The sequence below is a fragment of the Anarhichas minor genome, unplaced genomic scaffold (genome assembly GCF_050575085.1).
Source record: "Anarhichas minor isolate MPS153535 unplaced genomic scaffold, ASM5057508v1 ptg000023l, whole genome shotgun sequence".
NCBI classification, from domain to species: Eukaryota; Metazoa; Chordata; class Actinopteri; order Perciformes; family Anarhichadidae; genus Anarhichas; species Anarhichas minor.
In genome coordinates, this window is record NW_027466469.1 from 1,670,118 (window position 1) to 1,691,262 (window position 21,145).

The 21,145-nt window shown below is 39.3% G+C and overlaps 1 protein-coding gene across 1 annotated transcript; it reads right to left on the reverse strand.

Moving 5' to 3' along the window:
• Window positions 1–2,483: 2,483 nt before the first annotated feature.
• On the reverse strand, window positions 2,484–4,840 carry spdef (SAM pointed domain containing ets transcription factor). The gene is made up of 5 exons (XM_076097078.1): window positions 4,399–4,840; window positions 3,680–3,877; window positions 3,521–3,568; window positions 3,081–3,215; window positions 2,484–2,662 (listed from the first exon to the last, which is right to left on the reverse strand). The coding sequence occupies exons 1-5, from the start codon at window positions 4,838–4,840 to the stop codon at window positions 2,484–2,486; spliced, it is 1,002 nt and encodes a 333-aa protein (XP_075953193.1).
• Between the last annotated feature and the right edge of the window lie 16,305 nt (window positions 4,841–21,145).

The following is a 21,145-nucleotide window of genomic DNA, read 5'->3' on the forward strand; positions in this document are numbered from 1 at the left end:
AAGAACTTTGGCAAACTGGGCATTTAAGTTGATGTTTAAAAAAAAAGGATAAGATAATGCAGGGAAAACGATTCAAATTAAACGGGTTTAAAAGGGTATTAGGATAGATTCTTCTCTTTTAATATTGTCTGTGTTTGCCCCTCCCTACAGAGGGAGTTGAGAAGGATGTGTGTTGGCATGGACTCATCTTTCCAGGGTGGATGTTGAAAAACGGTTGTTGTTTTTCGCAGTGTGCTCTCCGGGTCTTTCATCCCGATGGCTCTGATAACTAACATAACCATGTATCACACAATCACCTTAAGACTTAAATCTTAGATCCATGTTTCCTCCTATGAGAATTAAAGCCTTTACATTGTATGCAGGGATGAGCATATACCTTCCACAACACACTCTTACCTGCAGGATTAAACTGCTCATTATAGCCGAAGGCCAGCTTTTTTTGGCAGATATGAAAGAAACAGTTAGTCGTCAGAAGAAAATGTATTAGTGCCTCCTAATAACTGTTTAAAGTTGTTTAGCCTGCTTTATAAAGCACACTTGGTTACATTTACATGCACTATAAACCCTTTATGACTTAGAGACACCACACAGATGCATATTCAGTTTAAATATAGAGTTTATTAAGTCTTGCTTGAAGCTTGAATATTCTTTCCTTCCTCAGGCAGACATTAATTAAGGCAATATCCAGATGTTAATAATTGAAAGTAAGCTTCAAAAATTTGATGAATCAGTGAAACATAAAACACAACTGTGAAATTATGAAATAATCCAATAAAAAGACTATTGCAGGTCATTTTTATTGCATTCAATCCGTTCATTGTCAAAATCATTTATTTTCAAAGTCTGTTGTTTCAGAACAGTATTTTTCCCCAATTAGCATTTTGTTCAATAATGTTACTTTTAATCACGTCTTTGTTTGTCAATCAGGAATGTGCATAAGAAGTGGATGTGGTCACCAACTGGTTTGTAGATTACGGTTTTGAAGCCTTGAGTTTGGCATTTTGGCCGTCGCCATCTTGTTTTTTTGCAACCAGAAGCGACACGAGAGGGTGGAGCTCAGAAGAACTAAATGCTGAATAAGACATATTCATGCGACCAAAATGTTACAGTTAATTAACTTTCACTCACTGAAAACACACTAAAAGGGGGTAAAGATCGATGAGGAGAACAAGGACAACTTCCAGACTGGACAAAGCAATGCCAGCGACCTGTCACTCAATCAAGGTATTCAAAAGCACACCCTGCTTTATGACCTATTTGACTCTAAATGGACCATAATTTACAAAATGAACATCATGCTGTATTGAAGAAGACTTGAACTAGAGATTGAGACCATAAACTCATGTTTACAATGTTTACTGAGGGAATAAATCAAGAGAAAAGTAGAGTAATTTTCTCATAGACTTATATACAATCAGACTTCTTTTTACAACCAGAGGAGTCGCCTTCTGCAGAATAAGAAACTTCGAATTGTATAATGTCAAGAACTTTCACTCCACCAAAGTTGTGGTGTACTGACCATAAAGCCATTTTAATTAAGAGCCTTCATTAAATGACTTTACAATTTCACGGTTGTATCATTTTGTTTGTATTTATTTATTTATTTATATGATTATTTATTTCATGTTTATTCATTGTACTTTATTTTACTGAACATTTTGGATCTTCGTAATAAAACATCCACAATATAAAATGCAATATACAGCAATACAAACCAATACATAGAAGTTTACAGCATACAATATAAAGCAGGGCTCCTCAGCAGTGAAACAATACTTAGGAAATGCATCACTCCTTACCAAGCTACACCTTAAAAAAACAATTTACTAGTGTTGAAGATCCTTTGATAACAGGTTTTCACTCTTGGATCCGGCAAACTGTCAAAAGTCTCCCTCTCTGTACGTTTCAGATGAGAGAAAAGATGGTTGATGGATTACAGGAGCTGACTCACTGCTTGTGTGTATAGCAGAGCCAGGACCAAACCCCCAAAAAAAGCAAAATTTTCCTAACCACCTGTGGCAGGAAAACTGACTCTAATTCAAACAGAGACATTGATCAAGTTGAGTGGAACGAAAAGACAAAACAAATGTAGCTGTGGGCGTTTTCCTGAGGCGTGTACGTAAGTGCAATCAGTTCTAACTGTAATTGAGAATCACATTATGGAAAAATAAACAGGCAGATCATGCAAAGGCAGTTTCTGTTTTTGTTTTTAAAAATTTGTGGTTGTTTTTATTCTGCAGTAGAAAAAAGCCTCAACAGCCACATAGTTTTGTCTCTTCCTCTCGCCAAAGATAAACCCTCAAGCAGCAGCTGTTGCTTCAGTGCTGGCAGTGGAAGTGTGTACCAATTGGGGTTGGTCGGTGCACGCATTTACTGTCACCTTTTCATCTCCGGCTTAGGTGTTCAAGTGCATGGTGAGACAGTGGGTCCTTTTAGTTTTGTAGGTTTCCGTCTCCTCCTTCTCCTCCCAGTAGGCAGCTGCCTCATACTGGGTGAACGAACTGGTACACCAGTCTCTGAGACACGTCAGGCTTGCGGATGATGCCCTTCTTGTAGTATTGGCGTATGGAGCGGCTCAGCTTGTCATAGTTCATGGCAGGTCGGTTCTTTCTGAGCCCCCACAGCCTCGCAACGTGAGCCGAGTCTTCGATTTTAAAAATACCTGGTGGGAATCACAAGAGATACGGAGTTCGTAACGATGCGCCACAAAGTGAACTTAACGGCCGGTGTTTACAATTTAAAGAAAAATGTCTTCCAGTTACATGCACACTTATTTTATTTTATTCAAACCAATAGTCTCATTGAGAAGAAAGTGTCTAAACTGACCTGATTAAGAAGGAAGCATTACAGATCATTTTACTGAAAATATTTTTCTTAATTTTAACAATTTAAAACAATGTGAACAAGTTAAACCTAAAGTATGAATATACATTTTTGCTTGTGAGATGTTGAATAAGGGCCACTTTATTTTTCCCCTTCATTCCAACGTGCATCCTGATGTTAAAATGAAGCAATACAATTCCCAAAGTGAAACCTCAGAGTACTTCCAATACTGTAGCCTTAAAAAAAGTTGAAAATACCTTTTTCTTTATTGAGCCAGCGAATGCAGCGTCCATAGTTGTGAGGTTTACGCAGGAGCTCTCTGAGGAACTGCCACAGATGAATGGGCTGACCGGAACAAGACGAATCTGCCTCGGACCAAAGATCCTCACCGCCTAGATGACACAAAAACAACATTCAGACTTTAAGGATTGTCAGAGAAAATCACACATAGCCAGAGGCCCAAAGGAGTACGAGGCAAAGTCGTCTCCAAACTAACCAGGAGTTTCACAAAGCAGGAGCTTGATTTTGCATGACAGTCCAAATCTTGTACTCACTAAAAAGTAAGTTAACCTAAATGTTTAGTGGTAAATGTTCATATCATTTCATTTTGCGTAATTCCGAGCAAAGTCACAATGTTTTATTTGGTAGAGTTTATTATTGTCATTAAATGACGGGTGTATGAGGAAACCAAACCTACCGGTAGTTTTCGTCTCTCCAACTGAACACCTTTCTTTCATCCAGGCAGCTGGAGAGAGAGAAGAGACATTTAAGTAAAAAAATAAATAAAAAAGATAAAACACACAAAGACACACTCAAACAGCCAAACGTTATTTTATGTTAAATAAATATCACACACTTGACTTCCATATGTCCAGGTGTGCATGCAGCGTGTCGCCACACAGCGGCGAGCGCTGGCGAAACTCCTCCTCGCTCATTGCACACAGGTCCTTTCCTATCAGGTCCTGGAAGGCCTTTCCTGCGTGGGGCAACCTGTACAGATGTTCAGTCCACAGCAGCCACTTCTGGACGTTCCCCGAGTTCCAATCTATAGGGTCTACGAAAACAGAGCACGGTGGGAAAACGGTGAGAAAACTAACCCGGCGTGAGGTTGTTCATCCAAGTCATATTGAGTCAAGGTAAGTTTGTGTGTATTATGATCTGCTACATTTACGCAAGATACGTTCACTGAAACCACGAGGTAATCACACTTTTATGCCAGCACAATTCTAATCAGTAGATCAGATGCCTGCTTTATGACAGCCAGAAGCCTTACAATACATACTGCTTCCTCTGTTTGCTTTTTGCAAGCAGCAGGGAGACCTCGCCCTTAAGACTGTGTACACTGTTTACTGGCAGTAGAGAAACATCACTGTCACAATCCAGGAGAACTCATGCAAATGTCAGGATTAAACAGATCCTGGAGCAGGCAAACACGGCTTTGCGTCAGTACGAATATGACCTAGGAGATCTGTCACGATCCAGTAGCTTAAGTTAAATCAATATCCTTTTACTTGCAAATAATGGGTTTTTGAAGATGACAGATTGCAGTAGTGGGTGTGGTGGAAGGCAGCCTACCTGCGGTGATATTGAGCAGTTTGCAGGCTGTTTCAATGTCCTTCAGCACTTCTCCCACCACCATGCTCTGCACCTGCTCCAGAGACCGCTCCTCCTCCTGCCCCTCCAGCCCAGGAGAGAGTCCCTGCTCCTGGCTATCGATGACGGGGCACTGCTCGGGTTCGTCCTCGTCCTCCATGCGAGTCATGGGCACAGCCAGCGCCGGGGAGGCATCTGAAACTTTCACCAGCCAGGTGGCGTCTTCGGTGAGGAGCATGTCGAAGCAGGACAGGTAGAGGCCCGGCACGCCACACTGGGCTTCCCCGCTTGGTTTGGTCTCCCCAAGGTCCCAGGGTTCTGCAGAGCCTCTGTTCCGCTCCAGGAGGGCGAGGGAGTCCTCTGTCATCGCAATCCGTGATCCATACACTGTGCCTTCAGATAAACTGCCCCCTGGATTTGACATAACTGGTACCTGGAGACAGGAAAAGCCACATTAAACTCTATATTTCTAACCTGCACATGAACTGAGAACCGTGCAAACTTTTTAAAGTCTCCTTTCAGCAATGCTGAAAGGAGAATATGTTTTAAATGTAGATATAACATTTAAATTTGCAATCTGAAAAACTTTAAAACATTCAAGCAGTTCATCGTCGCTTCGATTATATTCATTTCATGCTTCAAGTCAAAAAGACACTACCTTCTCAGACAGTTCCTCTCCTGCAATTCTCTGGCTGCTAAACCAGCAACTGTTTTAGTTTAGTAATAAACTCCATCCGAGCAGCTGCAGACTAGAGTCCCCTTTTCGTAGTGTGTTATGAGCAGAACTGAGTTGAGGCCGTGCTGCTCGACGCTCTATAAGAACCCTGAGCCTGATGGAGGTTCTGGGGAAATGACCCTCAAGAGAGTTAAAACACACACAGCGCTGACAGGCATGGGGCAAAATGGATTTGACTGAGTCTCTTATTTGTGGGTCAGTGGCCCAGAATGGCTGATGCGTTGGGGGTAGGTGACTTGTATTGAGACCTGAAGCAGCTCCGCCGCCTGCCTCGGCTTTCAAGGTGCCGTCTCTGCAGCCTTTCTGTCTCCACTGTCAGCTGGAGTTTTTTAATCAAGTTAGATAATGTGGAGAAGAGCGTCCACTGAAACCACATGTTTCAAAACAATCAAGTTTTATGAAGACTCGACCGATAGCTGCGACGGCTTTCCTCTTAACAGGAAATTGCCGTCATAAGCATTTATGGACGTCAGCTGTAGCACAAGTGTTGTAATCTCAGGGCGAACTCGCATATGGCTCCCATAATGTGTACCTGCCACAGCTGGCACATGGGAGGGCCCACTGCTGTCACACACCGGGTTATCGGTGGTTGTGGCTCACGCCACTGTAAAGGAAGTGTGCTCCCACAGAACACATGTTCAAGGAGGGTCACGACTTTATTTGTCAAGACACAACAATGAAATTAAAAGTATCGTAAAATTGCCTAAATGATAAACACCCATCACGCAAAATCATTTGCGAGGGAGCTTGAAAGTAATCCAGGTGACATTAAATCTTTATTATACAAGAAAATGCTCTACAGATGCAAAACAATGTAAATTTACTGTGCAGAAGTAAAAAATGTGGAACATTTTGATCATTGTACCATCACCAGGAGAACGTTTTTTCCCATTTTGTTGCACATTTCTTCGCTAATTGTACTTTAAGAGTCTCTTCATTTTTGGTAGGATTTTGGCCCAAACCCTTTCCTAATGCTGATATTAAAAACCTATCAGGTGATTGTTTTCTTTTTTCTTATTGACACATTTACCAAACTTCCCCAAAAGTGAAGTGAAGTTATCTTCCCCGCCCCTAAAAAAGATTACCCTTCCAGACTTTGGTCCTGAACCCCCCACTGTAAAACCTCCTACCCAGTCTTCCTTTTATCTCCAAATTCCTCGTAAACTATAACCCACACTCCCTTTCACTCCACCAGGAGTCAGATTAAAAGCCACTGGTATCCCAGCCTGGCTGCTTCGCGTCAACTGTGCTCTGTAACAGCTTGCGCTAAGCCCATTAGCGAAGCAAATTTAGCCATATTACCTTCTTCCAAAAGGAAGAGGGAGCACAATAAAAAGACACAAACACACACCCCTGCAGAGAGGGATTAAGACCTTGACTGATCTCTAAATGAGTTTGGTCAGATCGCTGATATTCATTTCGGGAGCATTAGAGCTTGCTCCATTTACTCAGCAAAGTCACCCTTTGACACCGACGGAAAAGGACTCCCTTCCATGCTGGCGTCCACCCTGGGAACCATATTTCTCCCACATGCTTGGTCTCATTTAACATGGAGAGGGTGATTATTTGAGGGGTATCATCACCTTGGATTTTATATGATTGGAGCTGTGTTATTGGAATCATGTTTGTTTTTTTTGTTCGACAAAAAAACGAAACAAAACTGAGCAAAGTGTAACATGTTATATTTCAACAGGAAAAAAAACAGGAAAAAAAAAATCAAAAGCCCAAATAAGAGTTTTGATGCAGAACCAGACAGGAAACAGCTGTTTAAATTGAGTTAAAGAGTTTGTGAGACCTTCCAAACCCTCTCTCAATGTGAAAGTGGTTAAAAGTTGCAGACCAATACAAACTAATCTAGCCTGAAATGAACGCGTTAGCCCATTCATCACTGTTGCTGAAACAGTTTTGTGACAGGAGTTGGCTGAAGTGTTTAGATTAAAGTTAATGAGTAGTGATTAAAACAAGCAAAAACCTTTTCTTCCAAAGTCTGTTTAACCTGGATGATTCAATCTGAGCTGAAAAAAAAGAAAAGGTCATGTGTGAGATTTGAGATCGTCTATCTAATAGCAACCAAAATGTTTATTAGCTCCTCGGCTCGTCACAAGAAAAAGAAAAAGAAAAGCTCTGTGTTGTTTGAGTCTGGAGTTAAAGTGTGTACAGCCAGGCGTGACTGTTTGCCATGAGAGCGTTAAAGGGAGACTTTTTCTTTTTCTTTTTCTTGTTATTGTTTCTTAAGGGAAACTTGGATCCACTAAGGAAGTCATTGTTCCCAACAACAAGGGGAAAACACTATTGCAATATTGGTGCACCCGGTGATTAATTTCTGCTGATCGTCAGGTGCACTGGCATTGGGCCAGTATCAGGAACCAGTGCAAAAGCTTTACTGTTGGTGAAAATGAATTTGATGCAGATAATAAACTTCACTTGGCTGAAATTGGACCTTGAGATTTGGAGGCGTAGCACGGACGGATGGAGAAATAAACCTGTCACCTGCAGAGATAGTGAAGATACGGACTCACCATGAGGCCTAAGGCTTGTGCTGCTCACGCAGCTGGAAGATCAGAAGGAGCAGGGTGTTAATAGTAGTTTAAAAAGGTAACACAATATCTGGCATAATCTGCAGCTGCTTTAAAAGGTGTCATTTAAAACCCAGTTGTAGATTTAACTACCTTATGATTGATTTATGGGCTGATAGTGCAGACTGACACAAGTCAGCTTCTATCCATTTCTTTTCTTTTTTTGTGCATATTTTCTATTTGTACATTTAAAAAAAAAAAGTCAGTGGAGACGCTTATAAAATGTCACATGAAAAGCAAAATGTGACCTCGTAAATATATCATGATGTGCATGAAAAATGTGAATTTAACGTCCACTGAAGAGACAAAAATCACATCTGTGTGGACCAATTAGGAGACTTTCCTCCAATTTATGAAACCAACATAAATGCTATACTCCATCACGTTTTCATCATTTTTGTTCGTTTTCTTTTGTTGACATGATGGACGTTTCCTTTAAATTTCTGCTAAATTTGGACAGAATCTTCTCTATACTAAAGTATGCTTCATCAGAGGTGTTTGTCAGATGGTCTCCTTGATTTTCACTGGTTCCTGATACTGGCCCAATGCCAGTGCTTCTGTGTCTGACCATTTCTATAACTTTTCGAAACCGACAATGTAATATTTACAACGTGATTGGGTTTGACCCTCTCTCTCTCAAGCTCCCCTTTTTCGCTATTTCCATCATTTTTTTATGTGAACAACCAAGTGCAAAACGAGGAATAGAGAAAATGTGCACCAATATCTCCATATTTAAGATGTCATTAGAACTGTTCTCTGATTGATTGTAACCCAATACTGATTCCTAATACATAATAGTGTTGAAATCTTGAGTGTGCTATATATATAACTGTGGTACAAAAAGTCATCAGAGGCTAAGTGAGGTTCAGAAAAGGTGGATGCTGCTGTAAACTTAATTTTTTTGCTGAAGTTCAGCCTTCTATGGTGTGTTTGTTGTCCAACAGTAAAACCTCATTTAGTCTATTACTGAGTCACAGCAGCTTAACATGCTCCATAAATAAGATCCAAATCTGTTTTTTAATAACCTAAACCAGAGTGATGCTGTGGAGTAATGATACAGATCAGCTTGACATTAAAGATCTGATTGAGGGGGGGAACAGACACCTGCACATTCAGAAACAACAGTCCAATCATGTTGTCTGTTTGAAATGTATACTCTTATTACAGTCTTGTCTTGGGGGATCTGTGTTAAATTTTCACCTTTAATAAAAATCGTAATTAAATCTCCCTGACAGCAGTGAAACATTTATTTTGAATATGTCAGCTCATCATTTTTTGGGCATCAAACCACCAATTACACTGTCAGACACCTTTTATCTGTCCACATTTTGACACAAATTATACATGTACAGAAACAAGAAAAACAAGTAAGCATGCCAGAGATATACAGAGCAAACACAAAGAAAACTAAACAGAAATGATTAGGTAAATTAATGAGATAACAGCTTTTCTGTCCTCATCAATTGTCTTTTGTTGTTTTTAATCCTGTGTTCTGAAGCTAAAGACAATTGTGGACAAGAAAGTTCCAAAATTCTGGCAATAAATCATATTATTCATAATATTTTTAACTGACTGCCAAAGATTTAAGTGTGTACAACCATAAATTAATAATCATAGACAATCATGAGTCACCTCTCTAGATATTCTTAATCCTGTTCCAGGTAAGTTGCACAGAAGATGCCCTTTGTGCTCTCTGAAAGATACGATGGTGATTGTGTCAAGCAGTGTCTTCTTACCGAGGCAAAGATGCTCTGATGGCCAGAGGCAGAGACTTGACTGGGTGATAAAAGATGCGATGCAGCTCTGGTCCTGTTGAAGGATGAACGACTGCCTTTTGATCCCGTTTGCAGACCGATGCTCAGCTCAGACGGGATGCCCGGGTGTTACCTGAGGAAAGAGGTGCAGTATGGCAGTGGGCGCCCTTCAATCTTTTCTCCCCCCCCCCCAGAGAGTGTCAGCAGAGCCCACCAGCCTCGAGGCCTCGGATCCTCCCAGGCTCTTTAGTGGAATCACGCTTAAACTGAAAGTCACAGCCTAAAGCTCAACTGCAAACTAAACTTCAAGTGAAAGCACCTGCTGGGGGTGTGTACAAAGTGAAAAGAAGTGAGGGCAAGTGACTCGGTGAGTGAGTGCAAAGGAATTCCAGCTCCATTGACTGCAATTTATATTTATAGGCCAGTCGTGTTTACTCTGTGTGTGCGCGCGTGTGTGTGTGTGTGTGTGTGCGTGTGTTGGTGTGTGTGTGTCTGAAGTGCCATGTATCTTTCAGATTAAACTTTCTCAAACACTACTAGTTGACCTCAGTACTTAGGTGACAGACAATTCAAGATGGTAAGAGACTAAAGAATATACTTTGAAAGTAAAAATGTCTATGAAAACAAAAAGCTTTCTTTCCAAGTACTATGGACCTCCTTAATTTCAAATTTGATGTACTCTACTTGAGTATTTCCATTCACAACACCACAACATTTCAGAGGCAAATATTCTACTTATTACTCAACTATATATATATATATATATATTTAACAGCTGTAACTGCTATTTCTTAGAATTATATTTAACACTTAAAAAGCACAAGCTTATGAAATACAATACATTATTAAAGATTAAACCAGTGGTTCCCACAAAAAACGCCCAAGAGTCCATGAGTTCAGATGATGATGACGACGATGATGTCTATGAGATTTTCCCGCTCTAAACGTCTCACATGGTTCCATGTAAATAACTGTCAGAGGCCCAAAAATTTGTATTTATATTTCATTAATAAAAACAAATTTTACAGAAACGTCTAAAATATCAATACAAATTTTTGCAGCAGAACTTTTATTCTACCCCATTAATCATCTTACGACCCTTCAGGTTTACGTGGTGACCCTTCGGAAGTGCCCAACCCCTAGGTTGGAAACCACTCCATCCGTATTACAAATCTATGGCATACATAATGATATATCAGCCACAGGAGACCATTTTTTCTGTAGAACGAGTACTTTTACTTTTTTTATACTTTAAGTACATTTCGCTAACAATACTTTGCACTATTACTTAAAGGAGCAATATACCACATTCTGAACATTACTATTGCAGCAAATAGTGGAGTAATGTCAACCTGAGCAGAGAATGAATGACTCTCTCCCTCTGTGTAGGTTGTTATCCGAGCTTCTCTTTGATTTGATGACATAGCCGAGCCAACCACGCATGCTTTTAGTGCATGTTAGCGCATGTGAGCACATGTGAGCGTGCCCCACAGGTTAGTTCACAGCCGCCGCTCTGCACTGCTCTCATACGGCGGTTACAGTTGACACGGGTAAACACTGTTGGCTCTGTCAGCATGTTTACCGTAGTTTGTAAGTTTAGCGCTGTTAGCACCGTTAGCTATGAGCCACGGGTTCAGGTGTATCCATGTTGAGAGCCGTTGAGAGGCAATCGAAATACTCCCAATGCAGCTTTACCGTTTATTCAATGTAATGGGACATCTTTACGTTGTGGAATTGATACTTTGAGTTTTTATATTCTCATACTTCACTGTATGTGTCTACATTTCCTGGTTTCACGGAGACTCTCAGGTGACCTGCAGTTACGAGAAATAAATGTCTGGTGATTAGGCTCAGACAACATTTGAAAAACTTCATCTCCCAAGATATTAATATGTTATTAGAAAACTTGAACCACTAGCTTTAAAATTAAACATTAACAGATTATGTGGTGAAAGCCCTTTACTTGATAGATACATTTACTTCAAGTCTGTCTTAAAACCAGTATAGACAGGAGGAACAATTAAAGCAAACACTAGGGCCTACAGGTGTTTTTATTTAATCTCCAGGATAAGACTTCTTCTCAGTACTGTGATGCACTTTTGTAGAATAACTTTTATTAGGCTAGATTAAGTTTAGTGACCTCGTGTGATTTCCAGAGGAGCTATGGCCAACTTTAAACTAATTTCAATTGATTCTATTTCACCAGGATAAACCACTCAGTAACAACACTTTCAGTCCTACAGGTCCTGGTTCCTGATCAGCTGATGTGTAATCAACCGGAATAAGTAAAAACACCTGTGTGGGTGTGCCAAGTACAATAATGTAGCTGATGGAGGTGGAGATAATTCTAACTGCTTTAGATTGCATAATGTTCAGATAATCTATTAACAATGCATCATATGTCATAAGCATCATGTTGTATTTAAAACCCTCAAAGAAATATTGCAACTCAGTAAAAAATCCTCTCTTAAATGTTAAGAGTAAAGTAGCATAAAATGTAATTATTAAAATACATGTAAAGTCAAAAATTGTACTTAAGTTAATGTATATAGCTTGCATGTGTTGGAAGGCTATCAAAATACCTACCTACTGTTGACTTAAATAGTAAGTAGATGCCTAGTCTCTGTGGTCAGTCTGATTTTATGTCCAATACAATGAAAAATAAAATCCACATGTCCATGGAAAATATCTCAAACTACTGTGCAGCTTACTCCACTTCACCGCTGCCCTACCACACCCTCAACACGTATTATTTCCCCAAAAATGATTTCCTTTTGTGTGGCTAGCTGTAACTTTGTCTTTGTGACTATTTCTGCATTTCTTACAACACAACCCAACTTGCTTTTGTTTTTGCTTTCTTGGGACAGCTTAATGTTTATTATCAAAATCTAGCGTAAGCGTCAGCTATAACGTGCGGGTAGCTGTATAATGTTGTCATTGTGGCAATGTTTGCTTACATTTATCACAAAACAACGTGACTTATATACAAGTTTTCACTTTCGTCAGTGTCTGTTTGTAGAAAACTTATTATCAGCTGAGTTCAGTCACTTAAGTGTCATCTTGACAAATGGTAAGAATCGTCAAGAGATAGGTTAGCGTGAGCTATGCCGTGGTAATGGATGCTAGCGTAGCAGTTAATGTGCGGCTAGCTGTTTAATCATCATTTAATCAGTCATTGTGACTTATATTTATATTTATCACAAAACAACATGTCTTGCTATTGTTTTTCATTTCTTTCGACAGTTTAATGTTAACCATCAAAATGTTATCAGCTGAGTTGAGTGTCAACTTGACTAATGTTAAGATTCATCTGTGGTTAGCATTAGCTATGCTGTGGTTATGTTTGCTAGCTAACTGGTAGCTACTGGTAGCTAGTGGTAGCTAGCGGTGGTAAATTGATATTAAGGGTGCGTTCGTAAATCCAATTTGACGCTGTGCACTAAAATGAGACTGCTGCTGTTCTAAGAAACAGAGCTCTAGTTAATGAATGGTTAAGTTAAAATGGACGAAGGAAAAATAATCCTATCAATATTTATAATACAAAATAACGCCTCTCGTGCTTGCCGGTGAGGATGACGAATGATTGTGATGAGACGGGAGACTGGAACAATATGCCTATGAAAATAAGTTCGAAAACTTGGGCTATAGCTAACGTTAGGAGTTAGGGAAAATGTAACCCAGGTAGCTTAGCTAAACATTTTATCAAACAGTACGGGGAAAAAGTAACTTTTACACATTCACTGTGCTTGACGCTCTGCCGGTCCAAGTGTGGCGCTCCGAATTTAATGGTTTGTTCTGTCGCTCGAAGTGACATTCATATTTATTTACACACCCTGAGTTAATGTTAAGTATGAAAGTGTTAACAAGGACTTAGTCGTATAATAATACTCTTTAAACATTACAGTATGGCTATTGCGATTTAAGTGAAAACTTGTGAATATCAATTTAATTAATCAATAAAAAAAACTTTCAAAGAGCTGCTTGCATGAAAAATGATCTGTTTAAACAGCCAAAAAAACAATGTCTTTCTCCTTGTTAATTAAGGCCTGCATAGGCCTATAAGTGCTGATAATCATCATACAACTGTACTTCTAATCCATGTTGATTACATCCTGCGCTTATACTATAATATTTTGTATTAAACATCATTGTCTGTGCAATAATTCATATAGGAAGTTTGATGATTGTTAAAAAGGTGTCACAACTTGTATTTAGATTCAGCTTTATCGTCATCTTACATACAGGCTATATCATAAAGTGACTCCATTTGAGACTATAGGATGATACGATTATGCCTCATTTACAGTGGTTTCCCAGCAGCATTTCAGTTGCATGGGTCATTTCATGACTAACAATAACAAAAAACAAGCACATATTGAGATCTTTATCACTGCACAGTACATTTAAATATTTACTTTTATACGGACAAAGAAAGCGTTGTCAACACCACATCTCACCTCTGACATTTTGATTATTTGCCTTTAATTAAGTGTATTTTAGCCACAAATGTGAGTATTGTGTAATTCTGTTTGAACTGCTTTTTTAGAGGAGCCCTTTGCGCAATTTATGCCAGTTTGAACAATGTGTCTCCGTCAAAAGCAGAGAAAGAACAGGTGTTTGTAAAACACCTTGGTATTAGCAAAACTGTGGTAACCTACAACAATAAAAGTACTGACTACTGCACATCTAATCTTCTGAGCGATGACAAATTCCTTTCATTGGACAATTACACCTGAAATTGTATGTATTTGTGTGTGCTTGTGCATGAACCCCTGCGTATGTGTTTAATTTATACTGTGTGAGGCGTGCTTACACGCACAAATCTGTAGTTTAGGATGTGGTACACTTTAAACGCCTTGTAATCAAAACTGTTTCATATTAAATAATTACATATTTCTATGAAGAGCAAACGTCTGTTTGATTTTGGCTTGACTTACATCCAGTCCTTAAATAAAATTTGCATGGCAGTTTCTTCAACAAGTGTTTGACCTTTACCTTGGCTCTGGAACAATAATCGCATGACTCAAAGACAACGAGTGAAGAAAAGCAACAGACTGGATATCAAATACCAAACCACAATTGGCCCACTGTGATCTTGAAATAAGTGACGCTTTGTGCAGGTGCCCCTACTGTAAACAGGTGTCAATAACTGAGTTGTTTTAGCAAAGTCAATATTATGTTGACTTTGTTAAATAAGCTTTGTTGAGTGAATGAGAGTTTCATTGTATGACAGCTCTTCCAACTGTTTTTGGCGATAGAGTCAGTTTGTAAAAATGATTTCACCTTCATGTGGCATTATGTCAGGCATGTTTCAGAAATGCATAACTGCTGCTGATAGAATACATGACAGGAGTAATGAATACAACTGATAACATTTAAATGGTGCATTTTGAGTAATGAAGGCCTATTAAATGTTTTTCTCTCGAAAACAGACAGAGAGGTTTGTTGACAGATTGACTTTAACGTTGCTCGTCTCAAGGACAGTTTGAGATCGAGTTCCACTTCCTGATGATCTACTTCAACAACCGGGCAGCTTGCCAAAGCACGGTGCTGCATGTAAAACAGTTAGCGCTGCAGAGGCGTGCCTGGTCCTGCAGATGTGCAACAAAACAACTGATGTGAGGGCAAATGCTATGTTGTGTTATGTAATAGAAGGCACAGATGTGACATGCAGTGGTGGAAGTGTGTGGAGTTTTTATGATAGTGAAAAGCTTATCAAATAGCTTATGATAAGCTTATCAAATACCGGCCCATAAAGTTGCAAATATCAGTGAGCTAGAATATACATGTTCTATACAACAAGCTGAATGATCGGCTGGCAAACCAGAAGAAGAGCTGGACAGGTTTTTTGTTCCATGTCAACTCTAACAGTTTTAGGTAGAGGCAGGGTTTTCTCTACCCGCATGTGTCACAAAATGTGCTTGTTGATGTGAATGCTGGACTCAATTAAAGCATGTAAAATGTGTGTATGTGTGAGTGTGTGAGTGTGTGTGTGTGTGTGTGTGTGTGTGTGTGTGTGTGTGTGTGTGTGTGTGTGTGTCTGCCAGCATGTGCTTTTTGACACAAAACTTTAATATAAATACGGAACAATAAGCACCTTGCTTAAAAAATACAGACACGCATAAGAAAGTGTCAAAGAAAGAACATATAGAAAGAGGTAGAAAGATGTAATTAACAAATATTATTGTGTATAAATCCAAATATTAGTATGTATGTAGCAGGTGCACCAAATGAAAAACATTGAAACGTTACCAGAGTTTGTCTTATTAATAAGGCCCTCACACAACAGGAACCTGTTTCAACAAATTTGAAGAAAAGCTGTGATTTGCAACAGAGGATAATTCCTTCTCCCATCAATTTTGACGCGTTTCATTAATCAAAACATCCGCCATCCCTGCTACCCATACATGATTATGTCAATGTGCATGTCCAATGTGAACAACGCTGATGAGAGCGGTGAGAGTGAACCAAAACAATGAGCTGAAGGACGCTAAAAAAAAGCTCCGTAAAGTCATGGGGAAGTGCAGGGTCAGGTGACGAATCTTTGCTGGATCATTATTGTCATAGTCATGTCAGGTGATACACTGTTAATGGAAACATTGATTATAGCTGCTTTCGTGATATTGATTTTTTTTTTTAAGTGATAAACAAATTTAACAATTATTAGTTTTCATTGTTTGGTCAAACCAAGACCAAACAATGAAAAAAGAAGTGTTGAGATGGAACACTTTCCGCCCTCTCTTTAGCTCCTATACATGTCTGTTCATTTCATGTTTTCTTCACGGTCTTTAGTCTGCTGTTGAAAAATGTTCAGGCGTTCACCTGTTTGTTTAACAGTGCAAAATCATTTATACAGTGTCACGTAACTGGATCGAAAGATATTTTCCAGACCAACAGCAAGAAACAACTTCCTAAATGCAAATCTAGATACTCTGTCACCTTTGCTGTTTGAACATTGAAAGCTACAGTTTTAAATCATGATCACATCCTGTTAGTTTCTCAACTTACATTGGTCGGTGTATTTATTTATTTATTCTATCTCCATAAAACTTTTACCGGATGCATCTTTGCATGTCCCCAGACAAAGGACTGAAGCAGTAGATAGTTGTAAGTTGGTGTCATACTGTTGAGCGCAGGAATAGACACCTGAAAACACAAACATTAATATTGTGTTGCCAGACATTCAATCACAATGCCACAAGCAACGATACCACTGCTGCCCATTCGACCAACGAGCTAAGGTAACCTGGAGACTTCACTTCTGACGGCATCCTGCACGAAACGGCCAAAATAATGAAAATAAGAATCTCAGGAGTCGAAGGTAGAGCTGTTACCAACAGAAGAAAATCCCCAAACACAGATGTCTATTTCAGAGAACAATAGTTGTTTCCAAGCCCACAGCACCCAACATACAGCAACTGTATTCACCAACGATGAAGAAAAGGGAGGGACACCTCCTGCCTCGGGGTGAAAAGACGCATATTAAAGTTGTAACTGTCTCTGCAGGTGAACCATGCTCACATAGGAAGCAGCTTGCACAAATTAAACCCCTTTGGACTATATTAAGGCTCACTACTTTGTTCCTGGATTGGAACAGAAACTGGTAAAACAAGACGTTCAAAGGCTTCACGCTTTTTTTGGAAACAGGTTTCTGATGAGGTTTGGATCCATGTCAAGGAAGCCTGAAACCTCAAACGTCTACACCTCTTAATTCCAGTTAATTGCATGAAGTCACCCGACAGTTTGTAATTACTGCAAGAGCAGCAGAGACAACCTTCCTTTTTGACTACTTTGGTAAATGAATAATAATAATAATAGTCCAATCCCATCAAACAAATAGGATATGAAAGTGGCATTTGAGTTAGAATGCTTTTACAAAACAATCAGAAGAAGATTACCAACATTTTGCAGCAGGACTTAGAAAAAACTTCACACAAAAAGTATGAATCTGGTTTCAGGATTATTGAGCATGCAAATTATAATTGATTGTGCTTTTATTCAAACATAATAAACTGATGAATGGATATTATCTCTGTGCCCCTGATAGTCTATAGACAAGTTGATTTCACATTGCTAAACATTGCTCTGGTAATATTTTGAATGCAATCGGCCATTTGTGAGTTAAACAACCATCCTCAAATATAGTCACCATGTTGCATTTTGCAATAGGACTAACTTTTCCAAGGCAGAGAGACACACAATAGTCTCTAATACATGAACACACACATGCATGCTCATGCACTTAAATATTCACTCTGCTTTTAGCTCTGTTTGGGTCAATGAGTTAACAAAAGATACAAACACGAGATGAGGCAAACTGCAGAGCTGGTCATGTCATGTCATTTAATCCAATTGTATTACATACAGATATGGATCAGTTCAACTTTAAATACAGAAATAAAGCGTCTGAGGTGCTTTAATTACTTTAGTTCAGTATTTCTCTCTTGTGCAACTTTATGCGACCACTTTGCTACGTTTAAGACGGATCTGCATTTTAATAAACTATGATTACCCAACAGCTGTCGTGAATATTTACCTTTGGAGATAAAGATTTTACAGACAAAACTTGTCATGGTCTCATAAAATATGTTGCCTTGCTATAGCAGCCTTATTTAACTGCATCAATGTATCCCAGCTTTTACTTCAGTATATGATCTCCCACTGTTCTTGATGTTCGGAGCTATCTCCTCACAAAAAAGTTTGGCACACGTTGGTCGTCGTTTATGATGCCCGCAGCGCTCCCCACCCAGACAAATAACATCTGCAATCTAATCACGCTGATACTTCCGAGCCAGAAGGAACTCCATCAACCAGATGGCGTATGACAACACTCGGCTGTTTCCTGTCTCCGACACCGTCTGCACCTCTTGACCCGTCAGGCTCACTGTAGAGTTTTTACATTATACTGATTGAATCAATGTGAGAGTCATCTTTTAATATATTTGAAATTGCTGATTTTGAGGAAGTGAACTGTACTATCACTGCCGTGTAGTCATATGTGTATTTGGTGAGTGGTGTTTGTTGTGAATTGCTGGGGGGCAAGAAAGTATGGAAAGGTTAGTTTCCGTGTTGACAGAAAAAAGATAAGCGGAAGAGATTTTTAAATTCAACATTAAAGTTTGCCTCAAGCATTTTCCCGTGTCTTCCAGAAACCAGTTATTTACTAAATATTATACTTAACTTAGTATTTTAAATAAATCACCTGTGATCCTGAATACTAGGAAAAAGCAGAGACTGATATTTATTTTTAACTTTTGTTGTTTTACCGATACATGCGTTCATTTTCTCTGCTCACTGAAGTTACTAAAAAATTATTAAAAAGCACTACAGTGGTTTTCCACATTATTGCTGACAAACAAAGGACGTTCAGTAATTTATGGTTCGCTTCCCACCGCCCTCCTCTGACACCTGTGTTTCATTCCTTCACTTTGCTCTCGAAGCCTCGAGCTAAAGGTCTGTTTGTCTTTGCAGAAATGATGGGCAGTTATCCATCATTAACAAAACATACCTATTGACTGAAGTGCGATGAGAGATCTCAGATATGATGGGAGCTTTGGAGAACCCTCGCTGAAGCAAAAGTCAATATTTGTCCTCAGTTACCCTGTCACACGATGTCACACAAGCCCCATTCAAATAATTGCCTCAGTGCTTTCCACCTGCATGAACATTGACATCACCCCCCCCCCCCCCCCCCCCCCCCCACACACACACACAGATACCGTATGCCAGTATTACTGTATGCACCTTCAGACTCATTTGAAGATTTGATTTGAAGATAAGATAAAACTAACTTAATTTCAGTGCCGTTTAAGTTGAGAGATATTATGTTCGTTACCAAAGCGGGAATTGTGAAAGAATAATGTTCTTATACTTGATATTTTAGTGTTTAGTCCTTGTAGTGGAGGAATTGCACTCAAAAGACCAACAAATGACTATTTGTGCACAATCCATTATTTTGCATTTCAAAGGGCCTGTTGGATACAATATTATCACGATACTTAGGTCACGATACGGCGATATTATCAAGATACTGCGATATTCTGAGTATTGCGATAACATAGGCCTATATTGCGATTTATTACTTTTTTCAACTTCAAATTATGTCCCCAAAGGAAAACTGTCAACATGTTTTATCTAATAAGATAAAGTTTTCAGTCTGTTCATCTCACTTCAATCATTTTTATTGCAGCAAAATAGGATTGTCAAGCAGACAGACTGACCAACAATGTCATAAATGTTGCACCTGACAAACTGAACTGTTTGTATTACTACATAGTCCAACTTAACTAAATGCAAACGTGTGGACTCAGTATATGAACTATAACTTATATAAGTAGGATATAAGAGTTATATAACTCAGTATAACTTGCGATGCGTGGACGTCGAGGGCAAAGAGACAGTTATGCGCTGCACTCTCCCCATGAGCCTGGCTACTGTTGGCAGATTTAACCCCGTCGTGAGGCCAGATGTCTCTTTGTTTTGACCAACTTCCTACCAATCACGCTGACCGGGGACCTTTGCTGACCTCACCAGAAAACAACTCAGCACCATCTAGTGGACTGAAAAAGCAATTGACTTGATTTTTCTAAAAAAAAAAATATATATATATATCCATCCATCCATTTTCCACCGCTTATCCGGGGTCGGGTCGCGGTGGCAGCAGGGCAAGCAGGCCGACCCAGACCTCCCTCTCACCGGCAACATGTTCCAGCTCATTCTGGGGGATCCCGAGGCGTTCCCAGGCCAGCTGGGAGATGTAATCTCTCCAGCGTGCTCTGGGTCTTCCCCGGGGTCTCTTATATATATATATATTTTTTTATAGTTTATATAATAAAAGATCGATACTTGGCGTCCGTGTATCGATACAATATCGCCACGCAAAATATCGCGATACTATGCTGTATCGATTTTTTCCCCCACCCCTAACTATCAGTAAACAAACAGAGGAATGTGAATATTTGGTTATGTACACAAAAATTTGTGTGGAAATGTTTTTACCTGTCAGGATGAGAGATTGATATCCAAAACTGTTTGCTTGGACACCTTTCAAAGAAGTTTGAATATCAGAAAAAAAGAAAAGAAAAAGACAATTCTGTGTTTACATCTCGTCATTTCCTCAGCCAAAGACTTTGCTGTATAATCAACAACTGTTGTAACAGTACGCTGTGTTCCCAGATCTTAAATAATAAGCTAATATGGAAGTATAAGCATTATAGGTTAGCTCATGCCCACTGATGATGAAGCACAATACACTGGCATTCATCGATTTTACAACCACATAAAGTAAATTTTCCTCAAAATATTCCTGTATTTGTTTTTTCTCTAAAATAAAGTGGGTGTAGACTGTGGCGCCACGTGTCCACATCGTCTTTCTCTAAATGTAGGAAACCTTAAGTAAACCAAAATTTGGGTTTTTTTCTCTGTCTATTAGATGCAGAAACTAACACTTTAACATGCTGCAGAATCTCCACAAGGAGTTGTTGTTCACTCATGATCAGACCTATTTTCTGCAAACCAACTTGAAGGCCGTTTTACCCAGTTTATAACATGCTAGCTCCAATTTGCAACAGCAGACCTCCTTTTTCCTGTCAATGTTGTCCGTTTATACTCATACAGGAGTAAGATACTGTGCACATAGATAAGGATTGAGTTAATGGATACCT

Bases quoted from the DNA above. Each gene is read 5' to 3' on its own strand.
- spdef (XM_076097078.1), bottom strand. From the start codon at position 4,840: ATGTCAAATCCAGGGGGCAGTTTATCTGAAGGCACAGTGTATGGATCA. The intron at 3,569-3,679 runs GTGTGTGATATT...CTCTCTCTCCAG, and splicing joins CCTGGACATATGGAAGTCAA to CTGCCTGGATGAAAGAAAGG. The intron at 2,663-3,080 runs GTATTTTCAACT...GATTCCCACCAG, and splicing joins CTGGCTCAATAAAGAAAAAG to GTATTTTTAAAATCGAAGAC.